The sequence below is a fragment of the Leptonotus elevatus genome, chromosome 13, assembly GCF_054856555.1.
Source record: "Leptonotus elevatus isolate MCC_2025b chromosome 13, RoL_Lele_1.0, whole genome shotgun sequence".
In the NCBI taxonomy this organism is placed as follows: Eukaryota; Metazoa; Chordata; class Actinopteri; order Syngnathiformes; family Syngnathidae; genus Leptonotus; species Leptonotus elevatus.
The window spans coordinates 2,556,969-2,574,431 of NC_141251.1; the positions used below are offsets into that span (position 1 = coordinate 2,556,969).

The following is a 17,463-nucleotide window of genomic DNA, read 5'->3' on the forward strand; positions in this document are numbered from 1 at the left end:
GATAATGTGTAACAAAAAAACAGTATCAAATCATGTAAATAAGAATAATTCAAAATTGTATTTAAAATTATGAGAAAGATATATGTAATCTATTATATTTATTTATAAAAGTGCATCGAATAAGTAATAATACTTCGTATTTACAACATTACATCCTGTACTATGTAAACAGAAAATATTTATTTGTTTTAACTCATTTTCTCGCCAAAATGTTCTATTGTTGTGCTCCCAAAGACGTATTTATACGTTTTTAATGTTGTTTTTAATGCTAGAGCATAGAGAAGGTTTTGATGCAGCCTCTGACCTGAAGAGGCTGCTTCAAGCAATGGTAGTTATTACAAAAAAACGTCCAGCAGGTGGCAGCAGAGTATAAGAGATCAACCAGGGCCATGTCACAAAAAGCTCTTTCCCCTTCTGGATATTCACAGATTTGTGAATAATGATGAAACTTAGCTATATTCTAATGCTAATTGCTGCAAAACAGAAACCGATAGAAATGTACTCTTTTCTGATGAAAGAAGAGACTCTAATCTTTTTTTTTTTTTGGTCGGTTCCATGTTTTTATAGCAATAGAACACAATATTCTATGGGCCTTGCAAAATCAGTCAAAATCCAGTTAAACAGCCGGGAGCGAAGGGGGTTGCTTCAGTCACAATGGCTGCCATTGAAGCTGCATAATCTACAGACTGATCTGAAGTCAGTTCTGTGTTGTGGTCACAAAAGTTCCCAAAGCCATCAACCTGTCAAAATGAGTGTGACATTCAAGTTGAATGTTGTGAAGTCAACAACGCAAAAAAAGTTGAGTGTGAGGCCGGCAGCTGAAGAAGTGCCACGACGGATGACATTTCAAATCTTCCCCTGGAACCAAACGTGGGACTGAAAGTGTTTCTTTGTGCCGCGTGGCATGTTTGCTCAGATGCCCGCTGGGGACTTTGCCTTCCTCTTTTTACACGTCGCCTGCACAGTGCACGCTTCCTGTAACTCGATTCTGCGCTCGCACTCATCGGACGCGTTGCCGCTATTTGCTTTGTGCGTTCACCAAGTCAAGATTTCTCAGAAATCAGATCACTTCGTGTGGTGGTTTTTTTTTTCTCTACACTTTCTTGTTAAATCCAACTTTTCAAAAATACCATTAGGTTTAAATATTTGTTGCACAATCAGTAATTAAATTGAAGGATAAATGTTAAAATTGTGATAAAAAAAAAAAATCTCTTTTTTTCAATATATTCTGTGTATAAATACATATAATTTTTCCAAACAAAATGCAGTATTAAATGTCAATTCTAAATTAACACTTTCATATTATTATTTTTTTATAATTGTATAACGTAACTGACAAAACGATTTTATTTATTTTTATTATTTTTCCTAATAAAATGTAAAGTATTTAAGTATAAAGTAGCATTTTAAAATGGTATTCTACTTAACATTAATAAAAAGTATTATTTAAAATTTGCATAGTCTATATTAACGTTCTAAACTGAGCACATTTTTATAACTTTAAATATTTCAAAATATTTTAGATTGTAGTTCATATTTAATTTCATATTTGATTATGTTACAATTTTAGTTTACTCCCCAAAAATATTTTTAAGAAATAAAAACTTTAAAAAGTGACTGAAGAAGCCCTGCAAAGCCAATAAAATAATAACAACCCTTCTATTTTCCATTCAAGCACGAGAAAAACAAAAGCAAAAAAATCTTTATAGTTTCCCTTTGGTGTTTGCTGATTATGTAACATTTAGCATTAAAGTTACGACATGAGAAAGAAAAGCTTTTGTTTTCTTCTTGTCTTTTCACTTCTTTTGGGGGCATTTGTACCTATGTCAGAAAAAGCCTACTAGAACTTCTGAACTTGACGTGTGCAGTCCCAATTAAATCCCAATTGTCAAGTGTATGCTGACTCCCATTGAACACGAGTCTGGGATTGACCGTGATTGGTTCATTTTTGAACTCATCTGCATGCACGACAGGGTGTGTATACTTATGCAACCACCTCATCTCAGTTGTTTATTTTTAGTTGCCCTCTCAAGAAGATTTTTCAATGGTGAACGAAGAAAAATAATAAATCATCATGGTCATTTTTTTCCTTTTCTTTAAATATCACAAAATCTTTGCATTTAAACAGGGGTGTGTAGACTTTTTATATCCATCGTATTGACTTAGCAAGCACGTGCCGGCCTGTTGGAAAAGTGCGTATTGATTGTCCACGTGGACTTCAGTAAGAGGACGTGGTCTATAAGTTGAAAAAAGAAAGAGGAAGTGGATGCGCGTTAAATGCCGGAGTCTGCGGGATCCATTTGACATTTGACACCGACGGCAAAATGAACTGCGAGCTGATTGGAGCTTTGCTGCTGCTGCTGCTGCTCAACCTGTCCGCCTGCGTCGCGGCGCCAGGTAAACGCTCAAGTCGTTTGTCTTATCATGTTCAACTCTGATGGTTGTCGGGGCTCCTTTTTTTTTTTCCCGGTGTGTCGGCAGTGACGCCGGCACCTCCTGCACACGTCAAGTTTGACTCGGTGGACTTTAAGAACGTCCTCCGCTGGACGGCGCCCGCCAACAGCAGCGACGTGCGCTACAGCGTCCAGTGGAAGATGTGAGGACACTCGCATAATTATGCAAATGGCACTCACACAAAGTCTGAATTAGATTTTTGCTTCAGGCTTCGCTGCAGTGTTCATGTGGTGTCCCGCAAGGCTCCTTACTAGAACCCTTTGTGGAGTTGATCGTCCAAATCACATTCCCGCGTTACGCAATTACCTTTTTAGTATTGTAGTCGTGCCGAGTGATTTTTATTTTAAGCAAAGTGTATGAAAATGATAACAAACGTTTAAGTGCGTTTCAAAATGTTTTGTTTTCTAATAGTTTTTAGTTTATATATATATACAATATGTACTTCATTTTGTATTGAAATGCATTCTATACATTTTTATTAGAATTTATTTTAAAATAAAATAAAATGTTGAAGCTATTAAGCATGCACACATAACTCAGTCAAATGAAAGAAAATGTATTACAAATTTTAATGCAGTGTATTTATTTTTTGATTGAGCACAAACATAAATTCTATTGAAATTATTCATAGCCACAACAAATTTTATTTAATTGTTCAAATAGAATTGAAACATACAAAATTAATCAAAATATTTGTACATAATGTAAATGTTTTATTTCTTTTAATCTTTATATATTTTTTGTATTTAAATTTGCATACAAATATTCTCATTTCAAAAGATAGAAGGAAATGATTGCCATCCTATTGAGAACTGTGACATCATCATCACAATAATTGTGTGCTTTGTGCTGGTCAGTTACGGAGACGCCGATTGGCGAGACGTGGACGAGTGCCAAGACATCCGCGAGCGCCGCTGCGACCTCAGCCGGGTCACGTCGGACCTCCGAGAGTGGTACTACGCCAGACTGAGAGCGTCTTCTTCATCCTCGTCGTCGAGCGAGTCGGCGTGGGTCCTCTCCCCGAGGTTCAGCCCCCGCTGGGACAGTGAGTGCTGTGTGGGCGGGGTTAGGAATTTTCAAAAACATCAGGAATGACCACTTCTGTGTCATCAGACCAAGCGTATTCTAAAATGGTCGCTTCAGACCAAAATGGCAGATTTCTTGTTTCGTGAGACTTTTTTGCAGGTCTACTCATTATTAAAAAAATAATAATAATAAAAATAAAAAAAATAAAACTTCCTTGTTGCGAAGTGACACCAAAGTGTATTTCTCTCTCTTTCTCTCTCTCTCTATTTTTCTCTGAATCTCTCTCTCTCTCTCTCTTTCTGTCTGTTTCTGTCTCTCTCCGCCCTGCAGCCAAAATCAGCGCGCCGCTGCTGAGGCTGAACGCCAGCGAGCAAGGCATCGTGGCCCGCGTGAGAACCCCGCAGGCGGTGGCCAAGAAGATGCAAAGCAGTCGCCTTCGCACTTCCCTCGTCTACGTCGTCTACGTCGTCGACGACGCGGGCGACGAGGTTCGTTCGTCTCAAGCAAGAAGCTTTAAAAAAAAAAAAAAAAAAAAAAAAGGTTTTTTATTCATTTCTTTATTTTGCAGGAGATATTTGAGCTGCTTTGCTGCTCGGGGAAGATTGTGGTGAGCAAAGTCAAGCGCAAGACGAAATATTGCTTCCAGGCGCAGAGCGTCGCACAGCTGCAGGGGCACAGAAGCGCTCGCGGACCCGCGAAGTGCATCAGCACGCTATGAGCATGGTAACACACGCACACACACACACACACACACACACACACACACACACACACACACACACACACACACACACACACACACACACAAATATGAAGCAATTACATGTGATGTGCACTCAATGGAGTCTTCATTAACTGTCTGAGAGCATGTGATCAATATAGACTGAACTGGACACTTCATTAGGTACAGCAGCTGAGTAAAAATTTGGTGTGTGTGTGTGTGGGGGTGTGTGTGTGTGTGTGTGTGTGTGTGTGTGTGTGTGTCGCACAGATCTCCTTGGGTCACATGATGTCCACGGCCACCTTCAAGAGGATCAGCAAGCTTTTGAAAGACACAACGAAACGAGAGTGACGACTGTTTTAATTTTTTGGACGTCGACGCGCTCGTTACGTGAAATGTGACATCAGCGCACAAACGTGACGTCACTCATTGTTGTTTGTTTTTGGTCACATTAAAAATCTTCTTTGGTTGATGATGTGAATAAACGCAACGCAACTATTTCTTTTGCGCTTTCACAACAGCTGCAATTGTGAGGAAGAAACACTTAATAGAACGCAAAAACTAGGGTTAGGGTTTCAAACTAGGGGTTTAAACTAGGGTTAGGGTTTCAAAGTAGGGGTTTAAACTAGGGTTAGGGTTTCTAACTAGGGGTTTAAACTAGGGTTAGGGTTTCAAACTAGGGTTAGGGTTTCAAAGTAGGGGTTTAAACTAGGGTTAGGGTTTCAAACTAGGGGTTTAAACTAGGGTTAGGGTTTCAAACTAGGGTTAGGGTTTCAAACTAGGGGTTTAAACTAGGGTTAGGGTTTCAAAGTAGGGGTTTAAACTAGGGTTAGGGTTTCTAACTAGGGGTTTAAACTAGGGTTAGGGTTTCAAACTAGGGTTAGGGTTTCAAACTAGGGGTTTAAACTAGGGTTAGGGTTTCAAACTAGGGGTTTGAACTAGGGTTAGGGTTTCAAAGTAGGGGTTTAAACTAGGGTTAGGGTTTCAAACTAGGGGTTTAAACTAGGGTTAGGGTTTCAAACTAGGGGTTTGAACTAGGGTTAGGGTTTCAAACTAGGGGTTTGAACTAGGGTTAGGGTTTCAAACTAGGGGTTTGAACTAGGGTTAGGGTTTCAAACTAGGGGTTTAAACTAGGGTTAGGGTTTCAAACTAGGGTTAGGGTTTCAAACTAGGGGTTTAAATTAGGGTTAGGGTTTCTAACTAGGGGTTTAAACTAGGGTTAGGGTTTCAAACTAGGGTTAGGGTTTCAAACTAGGGGTTTAAACTAGGGTTAGGGTTTCAAACTAGGGGTTTGAACTAGGGTTAGGGTTTCAAAGTAGGGGTTTAAACTAGGGTTAGGGTTTCAAACTAGGGGTTTAAACTAGGGTTAGGGTTTCAAACTAGGGGTTTGAACTAGGGTTAGGGTTTCAAACTAGGGGTTTGAACTAGGGTTAGGGTTTCAAACTAGGGGTTTGAACTAGGGTTAGGGTTTCAAACTAGGGGTTTGAACTAGGGTTAGGGTTTCAAACTAGGGGTTTAAACTAGGGTTAGGGTTTCAAACTAGGGTTAGGGTTTCAAACTAGGGGTTTAAATTAGGGTTAGGGTTTCAAACTAGGGGTTTAAACTAGGGTTAGGGTTTCAAACTAGGGGTTTGAACTAGGGTTAGGGTTTCAAACTAGGGGTTTAAACTAGGGTTAGGGTTTCAAACTAGGGGTTTGAACTAGGGTTAGGGTTTCAAACTAGGGGTTTGAACTAGGGTTAGGGTTTCAAACTAGGGGTTTAAACTAGGGTTAGGGTTTCAAACTAGGGTTAGGGTTTCAAAGTAGGGGTTTAAACTAGGGTTAGGGTTTCAAACTAGGGGTTTAAACTAGGGTTAGGGTTTCAAACTAGGGGTTTAAACTAGGGTTAGGGTTTCAAACTAGGGGTTTAAACTAGGGTTAGGGTTTCAAACTAGGGGTTTGAACTAGGGTTAGGGTTTCAAACTAGGGGTTTGAACTAGGGTTAGGGTTTCAAACTAGGGGTTTAAACTAGGGTTAGGGTTTCTAACTAGGGGTTTAAACTAGGGTTAGGGTTTCAAAGTAGGGGTTTAAACTAGGGTTAGGGTTTCAAACTAGGGTTAGGGTTTCAAAGTAGGGGTTTAAACTAGGGTTAGGGTTTCAAACTAGGGTTAGGGTTTCAAACTAGGGGTTTAAACTAGGGTTAGGGTTTCAAACTAGGGGTTTGAACTAGGGTTAGGGTTTCAAAGTAGGGGTTTAAACTAGGGTTAGGGTTTCAAACTAGGGGTTTAAACTAGGGTTAGGGTTTCAAACTAGGGGTTTGAACTAGGGTTAGGGTTTCAAACTAGGGGTTTGAACTAGGGTTAGGGTTTCAAACTAGGGGTTTGAACTAGGGTTAGGGTTTCAAACTAGGGGTTTGAACTAGGGTTAGGGTTTCAAACTAGGGGTTTAAACTAGGGTTAGGGTTTCAAACTAGGGTTAGGGTTTCAAACTAGGGGTTTAAATTAGGGTTAGGGTTTCTAACTAGGGGTTTAAACTAGGGTTAGGGTTTCAAAGTAGGGGTTTAAACTAGGGTTAGGGTTTCAAACTAGGGGTTTAAACTAGGGTTAGGGTTTCTAACTAGGGGTTTAAACTAGGGTTAGGGTTTCAAACTAGGGGTTTAAACTAGGGTTAGGGTTTCTAAGTAGGGGTTTAAACTAGGGTTAGGGTTTCAAACTAGGGGTTTACACTAGGGTTAGGGTTTCAAACTAGGGTTAGGGTTTCAAAGTAGGGGTTTAAACTAGGGTTAGGGTTTCAAACTAGGGGTTTAAACTAGGGTTAGGGTTTCAAACTAGGGGTTTAAACTAGGGTTAGGGTTTCTAAGTAGGGGTTTAAACTAGGGTTAGGGTTTCAAACTAGGGGTTTGAACTAGGGTTAAGGTTTCAAACTAGGGGTTTGAACTAGGGTTAGGGTTTCAAACTAGGGGTTTGAACTAGGGTTAGGGTTTCAAACTAGGGGTTTAAACTAGGGTTAGGGTTTCAAACTAGGGTTAGGGTTTCAAACTAGGGGTTTAAATTAGGGTTATTGTTTCTAACTAGGGGTTTAAACTAGGGTTAGGGTTTCAAAGTAGGGGTTTAAACTAGGGTTAGGGTTTCAAACTAGGGGTTTAAACTAGGGTTAGGGTTTCAAACTAGGGGTTTAAACTAGGGTTAGGGTTTCAAACTAGGGGTTTAAACTAGGGTTAGGGTTTCAAACTAGGGGTTTAAACTAGGGTTAGGGTTTCAAAGTAGGGGTTTAAACTAGGGTTAGGGTTTCAAATTAGGGGTTTAAACTAGGGTTAGGGTTTCAAACTAGGGGTTTAAACTAGGGTTAGGGTTTCTAACTAGGGGTTTAAACTAGGGTTAGGGTTTCAAAGTAGGGGTTTAAACTAGGGTTAGGGTTTCAAACTAGGGGTTTAAACTAGGGTTAGGGTTTCAAACTAGGGTTAGGGTTTCAAACTAGGGGTTTAAACTAGGGTTAGGGTTTCAAAGTAGGGGTTTAAACTAGGGTTAGGGTTTCAAAGTAGGGGTTTGAACTAGGGTTAGGGTTTCAAACTAGGGTTAGGGTTTCAAACTAGGGGTTTAAACTAGGGTTAGGGTTTCAAACTAGGGGTTTAAACTAGGGTTAGGGTTTCAAACTAGGGGTTTAAACTAGGGTTAGGGTTTCAAACTAGGGTTAGGGTTTCAAACTAGGGGTTTAAACTAGGGTTAGGGTTTCTAACTAGGGGTTTAAACTAGGGTTAGGGTTTCAAAGTAGGGGTTTAAACTAGGGTTAAGGTTTCAAACTAGGGGTTTAAACTAGGGTTAGGGTTTCAAACTAGGGGTTTAAACTAGGGTTAGGGTTTCTAACTAGGGGTTTAAACTAGGGTTAGGGTTTCAAAGTAGGGGTTTAAACTAGGGTTAGGGTTTCAAACTAGGGGTTTCAAACTAGGGGTTTAAACTAGGGTTAGGGTTTCTAACTAGGGGTTTAAACTAGGGTTAGGGTTTCAAAGTAGGGGTTTAAACTAGGGTTAGGGTTTCAAACTAGGGGTTTCAAACTAGGGGTTTAAACTAGGGTTAGGGTTTCAAAGTAGGGGTTTAAACTAGGGTTAGGGTTTCAAACTAGGGGTTTAAACTAGGGTTAGGGTTTCTAAGTAGGGGTTTAAACTAGGGTTAGGGTTTCAAACTAGGGGTTTAAACTAGGGTTAGGGTTTCAAACTAGGGTTAGGGTTTCAAACTAGGGGTTTAAACTAGGGTAACGGTTTCAAACTAGGGGTTTAAACTAGGGTTAGGGTTTCAAAGTAGGGGTTTAAACTAAGGTTAGGGTTTCAAAGTAGGGGTTTAAACTAGGGTTAGGGTCCAAACTAGGGGTTTAAACTAGGGTTAGGGTTTCAAACTAGGGGTTTAAACTAGGGTTAGGGTTTCTAAGTAGGGGTTTAAACTAGGGTTAGGGTTTCAAACTAGGGGTTTAAACTAGGGTTAGGGTTTCAAACTAGGGTTAGGGTTTCAAACTAGGGTTAGGGTTTCAAAGTAGGGGTTTAAACTAGGGTTAGGGTTTCAAACTAGGGGTTTAAACTAGGGTTAGGGTTTCAAACTAGGGTTAGGGTTTCTAAGTAGGGGTTTAAACTGGGGTTAGGGTTTCAAACTAGGGGTTTAAACTAGGGTTAGGGTTTCAAACTAGGGTTAGGGTTTCAAACTAGGGGTTTAAACTAGGGTTAGGGTTTCAAAGTAGGCGTTTGAACTAGGGTTAGGGTTTCAAACTAGGGGTTTAAACTAGGGTTAGGGTTTCAAACTAGGGGTTTAAACTAGGGTTAGGGTTTCAAACTAGGGGTTTAAACTAGGGTTAGGGTTTCAAAGTAGGGGTTTAAACTAGGGTTAGGGTTTCAAACTAGGGGTTTGAACTAGGGTTAGGGTTTCAAACTAGGGGTTTAAACTAGGGTTAGGGTTTCAAACTAGGGTTAGGGTTTAAAAGTAGGGGTTTAAACTAGGGTTAGGGTTTCAAACTAGGGTTAGGGTTTCAAACTAGGGGTTTAAACTAGGGTTAGGGTTTCAAAGTAGGGGTTTAAACTAGGGTTAGGGTTTCAAAGTAGGGGTTTGAACTAGGGTTAGGGTTTAAAAGTAGGGGTTTAAACTAGGGTTAAGGTTTCAAACTAGGGGTTTAAACTAGGGTTAGGGTTTCAAAGTAAAGGTTTAAACTAGGGTTAGGGTTTCAAAGTAGGGGTTTAAACTAGGGTTAGGGTTTCAAACTAGGGTTAGGGTTTCAAACTAGGGTTAGGGTTTCAAACTAGGGGTTTAAACTAGGGTTAGGGTTTCAAAGTAGGGGTTTAAACTAGGGTTAGGGTTTCAAACTAGGGGTTTAAACTAGGGTTAGGGTTTCAAACTAGGGTTAGGGTTTCAAACTAGGGGTTTAAACTAGGGTTAGGGTTTCAAACTAGGGGTTTAAACTAGGGTTAGGGTTTCAAAGTAGGGGTTTAAACTAGGGTTAGGGTTTCAAACTAGGGGTTTAAACTAGGGTTAGGGTTTCAAACTAGGGGTTTAAACTAGGGTTAGGGTTTCAAAGTAGGGGTTTAAACTAGGGTTAGGGTTTCAAAGTAGGGGTTTGAACTAGGGTTAGGGTTTCAAAGTAGGGGTTTGAACTAGGGTTAGGGTTTCAAAGTAGGGGTTTGAACTAGGGTTAGGGTTTCAAACTAGGGGTTTAAACTAGGGTTAGGGTTTCAAACTAGGGGTTTAAACTAGGGTTAGGGTTTCAAACTAGGGTTAGGGTTTCAAACTAGGGTTAGGGTTTCAAAGTAGGGGTTTAAACTAGGGTTAGGGTTTCAAACTAGGGGTTTAAACTAGGGTTAGGGTTTCAAACTAGGGTTAGGGTTTCAAAGTAGGGGTTTAAACTAGGGTTAGGGTTTCAAACTAGGGGTTTAAACTAGGGTTAGGGTTTCAAACTAGGGTTAGGGTTTCAAACTAGGGGTTTAAACTAGGGTTAGGGTTTCAAACTAGGGGTTTGAACTAGGGTTAGGGTTTCAAACTAGGGGTTTAAACTAGGGTTAGGGTTTCAAACTAGGGGTTTGAACTAGGGTTAGGGTTTCAAACTAGGGGTTTGAACTAGGGTTAGGGTTTCAAACTAGGGGTTTAAACTAGGGTTAGGGTTTCAAACTAGGGTTAGGGTTTCAAAGTAGGGGTTTAAACTAGGGTTAGGGTTTCAAACTAGGGGTTTAAACTAGGGTTAGGGTTTCAAACTAGGGGTTTAAACTAGGGTTAGGGTTTCAAACTAGGGGTTTAAACTAGGGTTAGGGTTTCAAACTAGGGGTTTGAACTAGGGTTAGGGTTTCAAACTAGGGGTTTGAACTAGGGTTAGGGTTTCAAACTAGGGGTTTAAACTAGGGTTAGGGTTTCTAACTAGGGGTTTAAACTAGGGTTAGGGTTTCAAAGTAGGGGTTTAAACTAGGGTTAGGGTTTCAAACTAGGGTTAGGGTTTCAAAGTAGGGGTTTAAACTAGGGTTAGGGTTTCAAACTAGGGTTAGGGTTTCAAACTAGGGGTTTAAACTAGGGTTAGGGTTTCAAACTAGGGGTTTGAACTAGGGTTAGGGTTTCAAAGTAGGGGTTTAAACTAGGGTTAGGGTTTCAAACTAGGGGTTTAAACTAGGGTTAGGGTTTCAAACTAGGGGTTTGAACTAGGGTTAGGGTTTCAAACTAGGGGTTTGAACTAGGGTTAGGGTTTCAAACTAGGGGTTTGAACTAGGGTTAGGGTTTCAAACTAGGGGTTTGAACTAGGGTTAGGGTTTCAAACTAGGGGTTTAAACTAGGGTTAGGGTTTCAAACTAGGGTTAGGGTTTCAAACTAGGGGTTTAAATTAGGGTTAGGGTTTCTAACTAGGGGTTTAAACTAGGGTTAGGGTTTCAAAGTAGGGGTTTAAACTAGGGTTAGGGTTTCAAACTAGGGGTTTAAACTAGGGTTAGGGTTTCTAACTAGGGGTTTAAACTAGGGTTAGGGTTTCAAACTAGGGGTTTAAACTAGGGTTAGGGTTTCTAAGTAGGGGTTTAAACTAGGGTTAGGGTTTCAAACTAGGGGTTTACACTAGGGTTAGGGTTTCAAACTAGGGTTAGGGTTTCAAAGTAGGGGTTTAAACTAGGGTTAGGGTTTCAAACTAGGGGTTTAAACTAGGGTTAGGGTTTCAAACTAGGGGTTTAAACTAGGGTTAGGGTTTCTAAGTAGGGGTTTAAACTAGGGTTAGGGTTTCAAACTAGGGGTTTGAACTAGGGTTAAGGTTTCAAACTAGGGGTTTGAACTAGGGTTAGGGTTTCAAACTAGGGGTTTGAACTAGGGTTAGGGTTTCAAACTAGGGGTTTAAACTAGGGTTAGGGTTTCAAACTAGGGTTAGGGTTTCAAACTAGGGGTTTAAATTAGGGTTATTGTTTCTAACTAGGGGTTTAAACTAGGGTTAGGGTTTCAAAGTAGGGGTTTAAACTAGGGTTAGGGTTTCAAACTAGGGGTTTAAACTAGGGTTAGGGTTTCAAACTAGGGGTTTAAACTAGGGTTAGGGTTTCAAACTAGGGGTTTAAACTAGGGTTAGGGTTTCAAACTAGGGGTTTAAACTAGGGTTAGGGTTTCAAAGTAGGGGTTTAAACTAGGGTTAGGGTTTCAAATTAGGGGTTTAAACTAGGGTTAGGGTTTCAAACTAGGGGTTTAAACTAGGGTTAGGGTTTCTAACTAGGGGTTTAAACTAGGGTTAGGGTTTCAAAGTAGGGGTTTAAACTAGGGTTAGGGTTTCAAACTAGGGGTTTAAACTAGGGTTAGGGTTTCAAACTAGGGTTAGGGTTTCAAACTAGGGGTTTAAACTAGGGTTAGGGTTTCAAAGTAGGGGTTTAAACTAGGGTTAGGGTTTCAAAGTAGGGGTTTGAACTAGGGTTAGGGTTTCAAACTAGGGTTAGGGTTTCAAACTAGGGGTTTAAACTAGGGTTAGGGTTTCAAACTAGGGGTTTAAACTAGGGTTAGGGTTTCAAACTAGGGGTTTAAACTAGGGTTAGGGTTTCAAACTAGGGTTAGGGTTTCAAACTAGGGGTTTAAACTAGGGTTAGGGTTTCTAACTAGGGGTTTAAACTAGGGTTAGGGTTTCAAAGTAGGGGTTTAAACTAGGGTTAAGGTTTCAAACTAGGGGTTTAAACTAGGGTTAGGGTTTCAAACTAGGGGTTTAAACTAGGGTTAGGGTTTCTAACTAGGGGTTTAAACTAGGGTTAGGGTTTCAAAGTAGGGGTTTAAACTAGGGTTAGGGTTTCAAACTAGGGGTTTCAAACTAGGGGTTTAAACTAGGGTTAGGGTTTCTAACTAGGGGTTTAAACTAGGGTTAGGGTTTCAAAGTAGGGGTTTAAACTAGGGTTAGGGTTTCAAACTAGGGGTTTCAAACTAGGGGTTTAAACTAGGGTTAGGGTTTCAAAGTAGGGGTTTAAACTAGGGTTAGGGTTTCAAACTAGGGGTTTAAACTAGGGTTAGGGTTTCTAAGTAGGGGTTTAAACTAGGGTTAGGGTTTCAAACTAGGGGTTTAAACTAGGGTTAGGGTTTCAAACTAGGGTTAGGGTTTCAAACTAGGGGTTTAAACTAGGGTAACGGTTTCAAACTAGGGGTTTAAACTAGGGTTAGGGTTTCAAAGTAGGGGTTTAAACTAAGGTTAGGGTTTCAAAGTAGGGGTTTAAACTAGGGTTAGGGTCCAAACTAGGGGTTTAAACTAGGGTTAGGGTTTCAAACTAGGGGTTTAAACTAGGGTTAGGGTTTCTAAGTAGGGGTTTAAACTAGGGTTAGGGTTTCAAACTAGGGGTTTAAACTAGGGTTAGGGTTTCAAACTAGGGTTAGGGTTTCAAACTAGGGTTAGGGTTTCAAAGTAGGGGTTTAAACTAGGGTTAGGGTTTCAAACTAGGGGTTTAAACTAGGGTTAGGGTTTCAAACTAGGGTTAGGGTTTCTAAGTAGGGGTTTAAACTGGGGTTAGGGTTTCAAACTAGGGGTTTAAACTAGGGTTAGGGTTTCAAACTAGGGTTAGGGTTTCAAACTAGGGGTTTAAACTAGGGTTAGGGTTTCAAAGTAGGCGTTTGAACTAGGGTTAGGGTTTCAAACTAGGGGTTTAAACTAGGGTTAGGGTTTCAAACTAGGGGTTTAAACTAGGGTTAGGGTTTCAAACTAGGGGTTTAAACTAGGGTTAGGGTTTCAAAGTAGGGGTTTAAACTAGGGTTAGGGTTTCTAACTAGGGGTTTAAACTAGGGTTAGGGTTTCAAAGTAGGCGTTTGAACTAGGGTTAGGGTTTCAAACTAGGGGTTTAAACTAGGGTTAGGGTTTCAAACTAGGGTTAGGGTTTCAAACTAGGGGTTTAAACTAGGGTTAGGGTTTCAAACTAGGGGTTTAAACTAGGGTTAGGGTTTCAAACTAGGGTTAGGGTTTCAAACTAGGGGTTTAAACTAGGGTTAGGGTTTTAAACTAGGGTTAGGGTTTCAAACTAGGGGTTTAAACTAGGGTTAGGGTTTCAAACTAGGGGTTTGAACCAGGGTTAGGGTTTCAAACTAGGGGTTTAAACTAGGGTTAGGGTTTCAAACTAGGGGTTTAAACTAGGGTTAGGGTTTCAAAGTAGGGGTTTAAACTAGGGTTAGGGTATCAAAGTAGGGGTTTAAACTAGGGTTAGGGTATCAAAGTAGGGGTTTAAACTAGGGTTAGGGTTAGGGTTACTTTGGAACCCTAACCCTAGTTTAAACCCCTAGTTTGAAACCCTAACCCTAGTTTAAACCCCTAGTTTGAAACCCTAACCCTAGTTTGAAACCCTAACCCTAGTTTAAACCCCTAGTTTGAAACCCTAACCCTAGTTTGAAACCCTAACCCTAGTTTAAACCCCTAGTTTGAAACCCTAAGCCTAGTTTAAACCCCTACTTAGAAACCCTAACCCTAGTTTAAACCCCCAGTTTGAAACCCTAACCCTAGTTTAAACCCCTACTTTGAAACCCTAACCCTAGTTTAAACCCCTACTTTGAAACCCTAACCCTAGTTTAAACCCCTACTTTGAAACCCTAACCCTAGTTTAAACCCCTACTTTGAAACCCTAACCCTAGTTAAAACCCCTAGTTTGAAACCCTAACACTAGTTTAAACCCCTAGTTTGAAACCCTAACCCTAGTTTGAAACCCTTACCCTAGTTTAAACCCCTAGTTTGAAACCCTAACCCTAGTTTAAACCCCTACTTTGAAACCCTAACCCTAGTTTAAACCCCTAGTTTGAAACCCTAACACTAGTTTAAACCCCTAGTTTGAAACCCTAACCCTAGTTTGAAACCCTAACCCTAGTTTAAACCCCTAGTTTGAAACCCTAACCCTAATTTAAACCCCTAGTTTGAAACCCTAACCCTAGTTTAAACCCCTACTTTGAAACCCTAACCCTAGTTTAAACCCCTACTTTGAAACCCTAACCCTAGTTTAAATCCCTACTTTGAAACCCTAACCCTAGTTTAAACCCCTAGTTTGAAACCCTAACACTAGTTTGAAACCCTAACCCTAGTTTAAACCCCTAGTTTGAAACCCTAACCCTAGTTTAAACCCCTAGTTTGAAACCCTAACCCTAGTTTAAACCCCTACTTTGAAACCCTAACCCTAGTTTAAACCCCTAGTTTGAAACCCTAACCCTAGTTTAAACCCCTAGTTTGAAACCCTAACCCTAGTTTGAAACCCTAACCCTAGTTTAAACCCCTAGTTTGAAACCCTAACCCTAGTTTAAACCCCTACTTTGAAACCCTAACCCTAGTTTGAAACCCTAACCCTAGTTTAAACCCCTAGTTTGAAACCCTAACCCTAGTTTAAACCCCTACTTTGAAACCCTAACCCTAGTTTGAAACCCTAACCCTAGTTTGAAACCCTAACCCTAGTTTAAACCCCTAGTTTGAAACCCTAACCCTAGTTTAAACCCCTAGTTTGAAACCCTAACCCTAGTTCAAACCCCTACTTTGAAACCCTAACCCTAGTTCAAACCCCTACTTTGAAACCCTAACCCTAGTTCAAACCCCTACTTTGAAACCCTAACCCTAGTTTAAACCCCTACTTTGAAACCCTAACCCTAGTTTAAACCCCTAGTTTGAAACCCTAACCCTAGTTTAAACCCCTAGTTTGAAACCCTAACCCTAGTTTAAACCCCTACTTTGAAACCCTAACCCTAGTTTAAACCCCTAGTTTGAAACCCTAACCCTAGTTTAAACCCCTAGTTTGAAACCCTAACCCTAGTTTGAAACCCTAACCCTAGTTTAAACCCCTAGTTTGAAACCCTAACCCTAGTTTAAACCCCTACTTTGAAACCCTAACCCTAGTTTAAACCCCTAGTTTGAAACCCTAACCCTAGTTTGAAACCCTAACCCTAGTTTAAACCCCTACTTTGAAACCCTAACCCTAGTTTAAACCTTTACTTTGAAACCCTAACCCTAGTTTAAACCCCTAGTTTGAAACCCTAACCCTAGTTTAAACCCCTACTTTTAAACCCTAACCCTAGTTCAAACCCCTACTTTGAAACCCTAACCCTAGTTTAAACCCCTACTTTGAAACCCTAACCCTAGTTTAAACCCCTAGTTTGAAACCCTAACCCTAGTTTGAAACCCTAACCCTAGTTTAAACCCCTACTTTTAAACCCTAACCCTAGTTTGAAACCCTAACCCTAGTTTAAACCCCTAGTTTGAAACCCTAACCCTAGTTCAAACCCCTAGTTTGAAACCCTAACCCTAGTTTAAACCCCTAGTTTGAAACCCTAACCCTAGTTTAAACCCCTAGTTTGAAACCCTAACCCTAGTTTAAACCCCTAGTTTGAAACCCTAACCCTAGTTCAAACCCCTAGTTTGAAACCCTAACCCTAGTTTAAACCCCTAGTTTGAAACCCTAACCCTAGTTTAAACCCCTAGTTTGAAACCCTAACCCTAGTTTAAACCCCTAGTTTGAAACCCTAACCCTAGTTTAAACCCCTAGTTTGAAACCCTAACCCTAGTTTGAAACCCTAACCCTAGTTTAAACCCCTAGTTTGAAACCCTAACCCTAGTTTGAAACCCTAACCCTAGTTTAAACCCCTACTTTGAAACCCTAACCCTAGTTTAAACCCCTAGTTTGAAACCCTAACCCTAGTTTGAAACCCTAACCCTAGTTTAAACCCCTAGTTTGAAACCCTAACCCTAGTTTAAACCCCTACTTTGAAACCCTAACCCTAGTTTAAACCCCTAGTTTGAAACCCTAACCCTAGTTTAAACCCCTACTTTGAAACCCTAACCCTAGTTTAAACCCCTAGTTTGAAACCCTAACCCTAGTTTGAAACCCTAACCCTAGTTTAAACCCCTACTTTGAAACCCTAACCCTAGTTTAAACCTTTACTTTGAAACCCTAACCCTAGTTTAAACCCCTAGTTTGAAACCCTAACCCTAGTTTAAACCCCTACTTTTAAACCCTAACCCTAGTTCAAACCCCTACTTTGAAACCCTAACCCTAGTTTAAACCCCTACTTTGAAACCCTAACCCTAGTTTAAACCCCTAGTTTGAAACCCTAACCCTAGTTTGAAACCCTAACCCTAGTTTAAACCCCTACTTTTAAACCCTAACCCTAGTTTGAAACCCTAACCCTAGTTTAAACCCCTAGTTTGAAACCCTAACCCTAGTTCAAACCCCTAGTTTGAAACCCTAACCCTAGTTTAAACCCCTAGTTTGAAACCCTAACCCTAGTTTAAACCCCTAGTTTGAAACCCTAACCCTAGTTTAAACCCCTAGTTTGAAACCCTAACCCTAGTTCAAACCCCTAGTTTGAAACCCTAACCCTAGTTTAAACCCCTAGTTTGAAACCCTAACCCTAGTTTAAACCCCTAGTTTGAAACCCTAACCCTAGTTTAAACCCCTAGTTTGAAACCCTAACCCTAGTTTAAACCCCTAGTTTGAAACCCTAACCCTAGTTTAAACCCCTAGTTTGAAACCCTAACCCTAGTTCAAACCCCTACTTTGAAACCCTAACCCTAGTTTAAACCCCTAGTTTGAAACCCTAACCCTAGTTTAAACCCCTAGTTTTCAAAAAAAGGTTACAATTGAAAATAATGGCTATAAAAGGTATTGGTTAAAGGAAATTCAACTGTCAAAATGTGTGTGACCCCAGTTTTCAAGGTTGAATTTCAAATGAGGGTTTTAATTTATGATTATTGTGAGGAATAAGCGCTTTAAAAAATGGATGGACTGAGGTTCAAAAATAGGATGTTAAACCATGATTAGGGTTTTCTTGCCCGCGGACTCACAAACATCACAAAACAAAAGTTGCAGACGTC

General features: G+C 40.3%; 1 protein-coding gene across 1 annotated transcript; it reads left to right on the forward strand.

Annotated features, from left to right (window-relative positions):
* Window positions 1-1,720: 1,720 nt before the first annotated feature.
* Window positions 1,721-4,699, forward strand: il22ra2 (interleukin 22 receptor, alpha 2). The gene is made up of 6 exons (XM_086093416.1): window positions 1,721-2,397; window positions 2,482-2,596; window positions 3,312-3,499; window positions 3,811-3,968; window positions 4,049-4,203; window positions 4,472-4,699. The coding sequence occupies exons 1-5, from the start codon at window positions 2,325-2,327 to the stop codon at window positions 4,196-4,198; spliced, it is 684 nt and encodes a 227-aa protein (XP_085949542.1). The 5' UTR covers window positions 1,721-2,324; the 3' UTR covers window positions 4,199-4,203; window positions 4,472-4,699.
* Window positions 4,700-17,463: the final 12,764 nt, after the last annotated feature.